Below are 12,304 nucleotides of genomic sequence, written 5' to 3'. Positions count from 1 at the left end.
CTGACTAGCCCTTGAGAATTTCTTTATTTATTCCACAGGGGTACTAACTTTTCTAAAATTTGTTTTTGCTTTTATAACTTTGAAACTGCATGTGGCTGATTGGTTCATGCTGTTGGTAGAAAAAGGAATATAATTGTATATAATGGCAAATCCAAAAATCTTTGATAGGCAGAAACATTCAAAAGGGAATACCTGAAGCTAGTAAAGAATTTCAGCCCCACAAAACCTCTGAGGCATAGATTCTCAGTAATATCTTCCCTATCTTAAACTGCATCTAAACCTCGAACAGTTTTATGTCTCCTTCAAAACTAAATTTCTCTACAATATATATTCTGAATCTGATGTTTCATTTTTATAGCTAGAAGAGTAGAGATTAGAAAATAACAGGTAATGTTACCTAGAAATGTGGAAATACACATATAATTTTAAGGAAAACTACTTTTAAGAGCAGAGGGTGAATGTTTCAGAAACACATTTTTATCATCTTTTCTGTTCTTACGAGGAAAGTGTTTCCTCTTGCTCTCCACTGCTTTCTGTCTTCTTTTCCATTTTGTTGTTTTCCTTCAAGTTGTCATCACCTTTCATTCAGTTTCACTGCTTCTGCCTACATGTTGATAACTTCCCCTTTAAGGAACATAAACCTCTCAAACCTTCCTTTATAATTTTCCCTATTATTATGGCTGTTGTTGTTGCTCTATTATTATTTTTACTCATATCTTCCAAATGTTTTGAAAAATAAATAATGTATTTATATTGTGGCAAGTTCTTACTACAAAGTCCAGGATGAACCCAAACCTTCAATTCTATGATCTTCTGGACACAAACTCTTGAGTGCCAAAATTATAGGAGTGAGTCATCATTCTGATGCTTATTAATACCTTTGTTACAAATGCACTAATAAAGATGTCCTACTTACAAATACCTCCAAAGTTCAAATTTAGGATAATTTTGATAATAGTATCATTGCTAATGTAATTTCACTATCTAGCAGAACAATACAACCATTACCAAACAAAGTAAAATGTTAGTATTACTCTTCAAGTGTAATTACATTGCATGTAGATATTTACATACCGGATCTTCTGGGTTATACTGGATAACATATTCTATCTGTCCATTTGGGCCATCATCTATATCAGTAGCTCCATTGTCCCCTGAAAATCCTGTGAATATTGTGGTGCCAACTGGAGTGAGCTGAAAAGAAAAGAAAAACTGTCAATTCTCATTTTATCAGCTGTATACCAAATGTTCCATCATGAAAACCAGCACTTTATTATACAAAGAAAGAGAATATTCAGCTGCCTACAACCACAGAATAGAAGCATTTTTTTAAATGCTTGCAAACCTTACATAGAAGTTCTTACAATGTGTGAAATTCCCAACTTCTTGTTTTGGTTAAAAAAAAATAGGAAAGCTCAGTGTAAAGCACATTTGGACCAATTTATATCCATTAGCATCTTTTTACCTGCAGTGAAAATGTGTCTGTTTCTCTCATTTTAAAACCTTGTTGCATTAAGTTATCTACAAACTAGAAATGAGGTTGCCTAAGAAGGTTTCTTTCTGTGTTTTGAAACCAAAATCATATCAGAGAGAGCCACAGACTCCAGGTTGATAATTACATGCAAGTGAAGAGAAGTGGAAATGCAAATATCATGACCATTATAGAAGAACCCTGGAGTTCCCTGGTGCTTCTGATAGTTATTCTGTATGAAAATACACGTTATAGGAGTGGGAGAGATGCTTATATATGTTCACTTTTTTAATAAAAAGTTTTTTTTTTATTGTGAAAATACCATACAGAGGGGTTACAATTACATGAGCAAGGTAATGAGTACATTTCTTATCAAGCATTGTTGCCTCCTTTCTTTCCCTGTACAATCCCTGCCCTCCCATTCCTCCCACTCCCACCCCCCACGCCCCCACCTCCGCCAAAATTGTAAAGTTCGTTTTTCAACATAATGTCTTGTATATCTCATTGTTGCAATGGGTCCACCTGTATTCCTATTTAAACTGTTTGTTTTTGCCCTTCCCCTCCACAAATTATACCAACATCAAATAGAGTGAAAACAGGGGGTCTACCGTGTGGGAGGGACATATAAAACAACAAAGAAATCATCTTATAAATATATTAGAAACAATAGCAAGAAAGAAAAACAATTTGCATGCTTATGAATACAAACACACCAGTGTATTTGGTATATAGAACAATGATTTATCATTCAGTTTTAATTCTTCCTAATCACTACCAGCAAATCAACATAATTACAACGTAGGTGGGGGGGGAGAAGGGGGGGAAGGAGAAGGATTGGGATTGGGGGGGGAGGGGGGAGGCTGGGAAGGGATGTGAAGGGTAAACAAAGGAGGAGGCTGCAATGCTTGGTAAGAAATGTACGCATTATCCTGCCCATGTAATTGTAACTCCTCTGTACAGTATGTTCACAAATAAAATAAAATTAAATTAAAAAAATATTCTCTCAATTGAAGGCTGATGTATTTTTATAGTCAGAGACATTTTGGTCAATCTTCCCTTTCTTTTTATTTTTTCTGTCTGTCATGGGGCTTGAGCTCTGGGCCTGGGCACTGTCCCTCAGCTCTTCAGCTCAAGGCTAGCGCTCTACCACTTGAGCTTCCAGTTTTCTAGTGGTTTATTGGCGATAAGAGTTTCATGGAATTTCCTGCCCGGGCTGGCTTTGAGCAGCGATCCTGAGATTTCAGCCTCTTGTAGCTAGGATTACAGGCATGAACCACCGGCACACGGCTCAATCTTCCCTTTCTATTCCAAGAATTTAGCTAGAAGTCTACTGGTTAGTAGTTGAATGTCAATAAAGTATCACCTACTTCTCTGTCATTCCTGACATAAAAATACAGTGTTCTTTTACTTTGTATTTATATTTTATACTTTATTTCTGTAACTATTGTAGTTTTACACAAAGTTTGGGTAGTCTTTCCAAAACTAACAGTGATCTGTCTGAAAAGAAGCCAACAATATCTATTGCATATATCTAACACAATAAAATAACTCAATAAATATTTATATAAGAAGTGAAATGTTGCTAAATTGAGAACTATGAAGTATAATTAAAGTTATTGAAGACACAAAACAAAGGCATCCTTTGTATATAAATCAAAGGAAGTAATTTTGTTAAAACTCTATAACTAAAAGCAATCTACATTAAAATTCCAAAGGCAATACTCATAGAAAAAAAAAAAGAATTCCCAACGTTTATATGAAACTAAATAACACCCCAAAAACCAGAACAATTTCAAAGAACAATGCTAGAGGCTTCACAAAACTTGGCTTCAAAATATACTATAAAACTCTAGTAACCCAAACAAAATGGTAAAGACAGAGAAATCAATATAGAATAATAGAACAAAACCGTGCCCAGAAATAAACTCACAGGTTTGTCAACATTCATTTAGCAAATTACAGATAACACTCAATAGGAAAGGAACTTAAAAGTTGTGGGGAAACTGAACATACATGTGCACTCCTTTCACATATATCAAAAACAAGTAAAATGTAAAATTTCCTACGCATGAAACTCTAATAATCCCTGTATTTTTCCAACTTCTTTAGTCAATTTCCTACCGTGGAACTAGATTTTCAAGTCCTTGTGAGGAACATAAAAAAAAATGAATGAAAAGTCATAGATCTAAGGATAGAAATAACTACCCTAAAGAATTAAATTGAAAGCCCACAGATTGGGAAAAACTCTTCACAAGCCTCATATCGAAAATATATTTAGAGCTCAAAAAATTAAATCCCCAATAACAAATTCTCAAAGAAACAACTGCCCCATTAATAAGCGGGTTAAAGACTTAAAGAGAGACTTCTCTGAAAAGGAAATATGAATGGCCAATAGACATATCAAAATTGCTTAACTTCTCTCACTATAAAAGAAATGCAAATCAAAAAAAAATTGAGATTCCACCTCACCCTAGTTAGAATGGCTATAATCAAGAAATCTAATAACAAGAGATGCTGGAGGGGATGTGGTTAAAAGGGAACCCTACTGCATTGTTGGTGGGAGTATAAACTTGTCCAACCACTCTGGAAAGCAGTATGGAGGTTCCTCAAAAAACTCCACATAGAGCTCCCCTAGGAACAAGATTCCACTTACCCAAACAATCATAAACAAGGTCATACTAAAGCTACCAGCACAACTATGTTTATCACAGCATTATTCACCATAGCTAAGATATGGAAACAACCCATATGTCCCTCAGTAGATGAATAGATCAAGGAAATGTGATATGTATTTGTATATATATATATATGTATTTACACACACACGTCTGTATATATATATATATATATATATATATATATATATATACATATATAATAGAATTCTATGCCTCCTTCAGAAAGAATGACACCGCTGCATTTTTTAGGAAATGGAAGTACTTGGAAAAAATATTAAGCGAAGTAAGCTAGACCCAAAGAAATATAAGTCCCATGGTTTCCCTTATTTGTAATAACTAGTATACATCTAGGATAATCCTACCAGACATTAGAAAAAGGTGAAAAGCTGTGTACATATGACCATATAAGATGATACTAAGCAAAATTAACCCCAAGATAGGGACACAAAAGGTTTTTTTCTTTGTTGATGTTGTTTTTAATGTACTATGTTGGTTTGTTGTTGTTGTTGTTGTTGTTGTTTGTTTCTTTGGTAAATTCTTCCCCCTGTGGTATAATCCCTGTTTTCACTGTTTGTTTCCTCGAGTCCTGCATCTTATATATACATTATTTTTTCTAATTTGGGGAGGGAAAGGGAAATAACAAAATGCTGAAACAAGGAGGCTGACTCATTGAAACAATGAGATGTACAAGACACTATGTTGAAAACAAACATAAATTTTGGGGATGGGGGAGGGAAGTAGCTGGAGATGTGAGGAGGGAAAGGATAGTAGGAGAAAAACAAAGGAGGGGGTAACAATGCTCAATAAGAAATGTACTCATTACCTTAATGTTGTAACTGTAACCCCTCTGTACAGTATCTTTACAAAAAAAAATTAAAGGAAAGAATTAAATTGGAAATCTTACTTGTCCAGATTTCAAAGTTTCATTACAAAGTTATACACAAAGAGTAAACAAGTATATAATGCAATAGTTTATCTGGTCCCAAAACAATCTCTAAGGATAATTATCTGGTTCAGAAAGACTTAACACATTAGTGTCATGGGGATTGAAATCCCTTTTGAATAAATAACAAATGGTCTATTACATATCAATATAAAAAACACTTAGTATTGATTCCTACCTCCTCACAGCCCACATAAAAGTAAATTTCAGTAGCCTGTATGTAAAATGTTTCTACTAAAGTTTCTACAAGTAATATCTTCCCAAATGTGTACTGACATATTTAACAGAACATATGCAAACCATGAAAAAATGGATTGTTTGATTTAAAAAAATAAACACTGTTAAAATGCTAGTGATAGCATCAGGGGAGATACTGCAGCATGAATATTGTGAAATAATTTATTTCCAAAATATGTTTAAAATCTCTATAATTTGATTAGAAAATAACAGCTATGAGGCTAGGAAATGCACATAAAATAAATCATGCTAACAAAGGCTAAATTTTTTTAAAGAAATGTTCTGTTTGAACAGACATCAAAGAGCTTCTTAAAATGCAAGCAGAATACTTCTATGTGTTCATTAGGTGGATTAAAATTAATAATAAATAAAATGCCAACTTTTATTCAGAGGTGAACCAAATTAAACTCTTACACTGCTGGTGGGAGCCTATTTGCCAACGACATTTGAAATTTCTTTGACAATATCAGCTATCCAGAATGTAACCATATCCTATGCATCAAATTTGTCCTAAAATCACACCTAGACTCAGTTTTCTGAAAGAAATAAATATGTCCAAATAATTGGATAAATATAAGATGAGAAGCATTTGTTTAACTGAATTCTATATTGCTATAGCACCAATGTAAATGAAATACAAACAAAATAATGAAAGAAAATCCTGACATTAAAGGAAGACATGAGTCCAGTTTGAACTAATGTTCAAAACTAGCTAAAGTAATAATGTATGAACTATGTTGGGGCCCCTTTGCAAGAGTGCTTAGAGTTCTGATATTTGTTGAAAGACCTTACAATTGTTTTCATCTTCATTTTGTTTGCATTAAAATTTAGGTCTTTACTTAGGAAAACTTTTGGAAGTAAGCAATCATGATCAGTTTTAATCTATAATTTATTTCAATAAACAGAATTCAATAATAGGCCTCTCTTAAATACAAATACTGAATGTGTGCATATGATGTTTATCATTTTCTTCATAATAATCTTTTAAGACAGAAAAGAGGCATAAAATATATTTCCAGGGGTCAAAATCACTGAAGTTGCACATCAAGGGATCAGAAATTATATAGGCTTGGGATTTAATTTATGAAAAGTTAATAACATAAATGCTTTTGGGAAATATCTGTTCAAATCATTTATACATTTATTGACTGGATTAATTGATCTTTTGATGTTGAGTTTTTTATGGGTTCTACATCTATTTTGGATTTTTATCATTATCCAAAAATTCTTTAAAGGTAGAACATATTTTCTTTTCCTTTCTTTTATATTTAATATTATTTAATGTATAAAATGGCTCTTCAGTATAAACAATAAATTCTTAGTTGTTTGTAATGTGTATGTTTTGGTGATCATACATGTCCCAGGTTTTGTTTGTTTGTTTGTTTTTATTACTTCATATCCTGAGCAAGTTCTTCATCTTGCAAGACCTGCAGTCTGCCCCTTTTTGGCACCTTAGATAATCTCTTTTGAAGAAGCAATTCTCACTAACAGATTAGCTATACTGCAGTAAACTGGCCAGAATTTCTGGCAGCCAACTATTAATGAAATGCTCCTCCTTTCACAGTTTACATCATGAAAACTAATAACAAAAAGAACAACAATAAAATAAAATATTTTTTATTGTAGGTCTTTTTGCTTTAAGACAATGCTAAACAGGAAAATAAATCAATTTCAGTACATTAATATTGTGGTTTATTTTTTTAAATACTGAAGAAAAACAAGTGGTTTACAGCCCTCCATAGATCTTTATACTATGTTAAATGTATATATTCGTAGATTGGATAATATCAATCATAACGTTAATGTAATTGTGTTGGTAGGTAAGTAGAAACTAGCATGTTAAGCAGTTGTAAAGTTTTGGTGTTACAACTAATACATCTCCAAAGTTATTTTTTGTCTATATGTGCTATAATAGTTAACAAAATAATAACATATTTTGACATTATTGGAGCTTGAACTAAAGGTCTCCTAGTTGCTTAGGCAGGTGCTCTACCACTTGAGTTATAGTCTCCTCATTCCCCTCCTTTTTGCTTGAGTCACTCTTTTAAGAGGCTCCTGAATTTTTGCAAATTTTAGCCTGATCCACAATCTTCTATTTATACCCCACTGGAGATGATGGGCACACACCACCATGCCTAGAATATTGTCTGAGTCTTATTCTCACATTGTAATCATTTGGTTTTCCATGTAGAATTACAACCAGGAGTAATTATGCCTGACAAAGAAGAACATTTTTATGTTATAACTGAAGCTAAACACCATTTTGTAAGGTCTGCTCCTGGATGGCTAGCAGACTCCACTCTCCTCGCAGCAAAGTCTCCACACAGTACCTGCGTTACCTAGGCAACTGGCACACCTGGAAGAGGTCACATCTGAATTTGATGTGGCCACACCTTTCTCCACCCATACCCTAGATAAGGGCTAGCCTAGGCCCAGACTTGCTCTCTCTGTTCCTCTCTGCTCTCTCTGCTCTCTCTGCTCTTTTCTAGCTCTTTCCTCTCTTTCCCAGCTCTCTCTCATTCCCAGGCCTTTCCCAGCCACGTGGAGTGCCAAACTTGCCTGGTCCCAACAGATCTACTGAATAAACTTGCCCATTACCTGAATACCACATGTGTGGTGCAGTTCTTACTTGGCTACCTCTTTTTAAAAACCTAACATAAATGGTGCCCTGACTCGGATAAAGGGCTTGAAGTCAGGATAGCTGGGATTTCTCTCTGTTTTTTTCCCCTCTTTTTTCTTTTTTTTGTTTGTTCTTCCCTTTTTGCTCTGAGGAATACCCACAGTTCTGACGGCCTTTTGTGAACCCATCTGTCTGCTGCGGACACAGCGCATGGATACCATTGCTGCCTTCACATCTACGTCCACACCACTTCTCTACTCTGGTGAGTGAAACTACTCTCTACGGCTCTCTGTTGCTCAGTGTCTGTCCAGACATGGCGCCACGCCAGAGGGCTCCTACGGCCTTTAGCTGAAAGGCCGGTCACCTCTGAAGCCGAGGACGCTTGGCTTTGGGGGCTTGGCCATTTCTCTCTAGAGGGCTCTGGGGGAAGTCAGGATGCCACTTCTGCCTGGTCAGCTCTCCTTCACTCACCAGACTGACTCTCCTACTCATTTAATGGGGTGCTGCAAATCACGCTGGAGCAGTGAAACCCCTTTGAAATGCCTCCTGTGCTCCCTGGAAAGCCAGAGCGCCTCATTCTTATGCCATTCTCAGATGTAGACAGTTTTGCCACTGCAATGGTAAATGGTCAGAAGTCTGTTTACTTTCAGGTTCTCTTTGCTCTCTCTCTGCCAGTCATGTCCAACTTTCCCTATCTCTCCCTTTCTCTTTTCTACATTTTGGCTTGTGTCCTGAAGAGTGTGACGCAGGCTGGGTCCCGGGGACGCCCCTCTAGGTTCCCTCTCAAAGGCTAGTCAGTGTAGGCTTGGTCTATTTGTTCAGGGTTTCTTTGCATTCTTTCATAAATTCACCATCTTGAATTCACCATCTTGGCCACATGGTGGGTTAAGGGTTTGGCCCCATCTGACCCTTAACCTTCCACCAAGCTTACTGCTCCATCCATCTATTCTAAGGTGCTTTGCTAACAAGTTGCTCTTTTCACAGGCCCTGGTAACTGAGGCCCAACCATCTGATATGCTTTGTTGGCAAAGATGTCTAAATGTTGTCAAAACTTTAGATTTTGATTTTTGCCTTTTTTGTTTTGTGTTGTATATTCTACTACTGACTACATGGTTCTAAAATACTGGGCATATCTGTGCTAAAATTCTCATCACATCTAATGAGTTTTGTCATTGCAGAATATTTGTTGGTCAGTTCTTGATAAGGAGCAGGTAAGCTCTACTGATTCTACTTGATCTCCTTGTTGCTTTAATTGGAAATAATAAATGGCTTTTGTGGCAAACATTTTCAGTTCAAAGCCAGCCTGGGCTGAAAAATCCCTAAGACTCCATCTCCCAACTAACCTGCAAAGAGCCAGGCTAGAAGCATGGCTCAAGACTCTTATCTCTAACCAGCCAAACACTGGAAGTGCTATTGTAACTCAAAGTGGCAGAGCACTAGCCTTGAGCAGAAGTGCTCTGGGACAATGCCCAGGCCTTGAGTTCAAACCTCCTTGAATACCAACTGTGACAAGCCATCCCAGCAATGAGCACCTAGACTCAGCCAGTCTGGGGAAGAAGGGAACATGGAGAGGAGTAAGAGGAGATGATGAGGAGATGGGGACAAACAAGTCGTTTAAGGATTCAGGTGGACCTGTTGCAACAATGAGAAGTACAAAATGTCATGTCAAAACCAGCTTTACAATGTCGGTGTGGGGGGGGAGGGGGGTATAATTGGGTGGGGGGAGGGGGGTAAAATTGGGTGGGGGGAGGGGGGAGGCGGGGAAGGGAAGTGAAGGGTAAACAAAGGAGGAGGCTGCAATGCTTGGTAAGAAATGTATGCATTATCCTGCCCATGTAATTGTAGCCCCTCTGTACAGTATGTTCTCAAATAAAATAAAATACAATTAAAAATATATATATATATATATATAAAAAAAGAGGAGATGATGTCACATCAGCCAATTTGTGTCTGCCCTTTCAAAATTAACCAGAGCCGGGAGGTCAGTAGAAGTAAGAAGCCTGCCCATCTAGTGTCCATACCTGTCTACCTATTAACTGGACAGGAATTTATATTCTTGCCTTTGTCACCTGACTTCTCTACCTAGTAGCCAGATGTCAAAAGTAGCTAGGGACATTTCTACCAACATTTTCAGCCCCAAGTCCTTCCTCTTGCCATTTATTTGCTGTCTAGTACTTTTTTTCTAGCCCCTCAATGCTCATGAGACTTCTCCAGATTTCATCTAAGGACTCATGCCACCAAGGGACAGCTGCTGCTCGCTGCCTTCTCTGGGATGGGACCAAATTCCAGCCTTTTACCCCTATTGTCGACGCCCCTTGTCAGCAGGAAGTAGCCAGATATAATCAGTGCCCGTGCCCTATTTCATGATTATTAAAAGGCTGGAATGTAAGGTCCACTCCTGGATGGCTAGCAGACTCCACCCTCCTCGCAGCAAAGTCTCCACACAGTACCTGCGTTACCTAGGCAACTGGCACACCTGGAAGAGGTCACATCTGCATCCGCTGAGGTCACATCTGAATTTGATGTGGCCACACCTTTCTCCACCCATATCCTAGATAAGGGCTAGCCCAGGCCCAGACTTGCTCTCTCTGTTCCTCTCTGCTCTCTCTGCTCTTTTCTAGCTCTTTCCTCTCTTTCCCAGCTCTCTCTCATTCCCAAGCCATGTGGAGTGCTAACCTTGCCTGGTCCCAGCAGGTCTACTGAATAAACCTACCCCTTACCTGAATACCACGTGAGTGCTGCTGTTCTTATCTCTCTCTGCTCTTTTCTAGCTCTTTCCTTTCTCTTTCCTCTCTTTCCCAGCTTTCTCTCATTCCCAGGCCTTTCCCAGCCATGTGGAGTGCTAACCTTGCCTGGTCCCAGCAGGTCTACTGAATAAACCTGCCCATTACCTGAATACCACATGCGTGGTGCAGTTCTTACTCGGCTACCTCTTTTTAAAAACCTAACACATTTCAGAAGGAAATCAATTGATATAAAATAAGTAGAAAAATAATTTAAAATTCAACTGATGAGATTTTTTTTTCGGGGGGGGGGGGCGTAGGGTCCAGTCATGGGGCCTGAGCTCTGGGCCTGGGCGCTGTCCCTCAGCTCTTCAGCTCAAGGCTAGCCCTCTACCACTTGAGCCACAGCACCACTTCCAGCTTTTTTTTTCTGCTTATGTGGTGCTGAGGAATCGAACCCAGGGCCTCATGCATGCAAGGCAAGTGCTCTACCACTAAACCACTTTCCCAGCTCCCTGATGGGATTTTTGTTTTATATTTGTTTCATTAAGAATTCAACTATCTCCATCCTCCTTCCTCCTGTCCCTAAACAGGACTGCTTCTAAATAGTCATGTTGATAAAATGAAATATGATTAGTTGCTACATGAAGTTTATCATATAATAAATATTTAATGGAAAAATATTAACAAATATAGCGGATACTTTACTAAGAGACACACATTATCAAAGAGAAACATTATCTTTAGTGAAAAAAGGTTATTTGTCAATCCATGTTAGATCCATATGCTTTTGTGTTCAATGATCAATATCATTTATCAGACTTAGAGCATTAGACAGCCATTTCATGGCTATTAATCTCATAAAAATTCTACTCAACAGAAGGCAATACAAATTATCACTACTAGTAAAACTGGAGGCACTTTCATGTTTAATTAACATTAATATCTCCATTTTGTGATTTATCTCATTTATTTGAATGGCATAAGCTCATTTTATTTTTATGATTGGTATTTATTACATCTACTCAGCCACATAGGGTGCCCAGTTATTTGGATAAACATTATTCTGAGTGTTAATGTGAGGGTGCTTCTGAATGAGATTAACTTTTCAATTTGTAGACTGCATAAAGTAGATTAATTTTCTTTTGCAATGTGAGTGGCCCTCATTCAATCTATTGAAATTCTCAATTGAAAGAAAAAAAACAAGATTGAGTAAAGAATAAATTCCAATTTTAGCTTGCCTTGTCTTTGAACTTAGACACTGACTTCTTCCTGTCTAAAGATTTAGACAGTGACTTGCATTTATTCAATTAACTTTCTTTCACAACCTTCACACCAAAAGTGGAAAGCATATAATTCTTCTCCTAGATTTCCAGTTTTGCCACCTGTAGACCTGGAACTTTTTTACTCTATGAGTGTATGTGCTAATTCCTCCTAATAAATCATCTTGATCTCACCCTTTAATAGCCTTAATAGCCAGATAGCCAGATAGATGATAGTAGGTAGGTAGATGGATAGATGAATAGATATCCAGTAGATAGTTCTCTCTCTGTCTCACTCTCACTCTCTCTCTCTCTCTCTCTCTCTCTCTCTCTCTCTCTCTCTCTCTCTCTCTCTCTCTTTCTCTCTCTC

General features: G+C 37.2%; 1 protein-coding gene across 3 annotated transcripts in view; it reads right to left on the bottom strand.

Annotated features, from left to right (window-relative positions):
• The window catches only part of Pcdh15 (protocadherin related 15), a 620,145-nt gene that overhangs the window by 294,490 nt on the left and 313,351 nt on the right, over positions 1-12,304 (bottom strand). For all 3 annotated transcript variants that reach the window (XM_070020439.1, XM_070020440.1, XM_070020438.1), the window contains one exon: positions 1,075-1,194. In XM_070020439.1, the coding sequence (XP_069876540.1) occupies positions 1,075-1,194 (120 nt within the window). The remainder of the gene's footprint in view (positions 1-1,074; positions 1,195-12,304) is intronic.

Source organism: Dipodomys merriami, unplaced genomic scaffold (assembly GCF_024711535.1).
Source record: "Dipodomys merriami isolate MVZ:Mamm:240054 unplaced genomic scaffold, mDipMer1.0.p SCAF_14, whole genome shotgun sequence".
Taxonomy (NCBI): Eukaryota; Metazoa; Chordata; class Mammalia; order Rodentia; family Heteromyidae; genus Dipodomys; species Dipodomys merriami.
The sequence above is the reverse complement of the archived record's forward strand: the minus strand, read 5'-3'. Positions and strand labels throughout refer to the sequence as shown.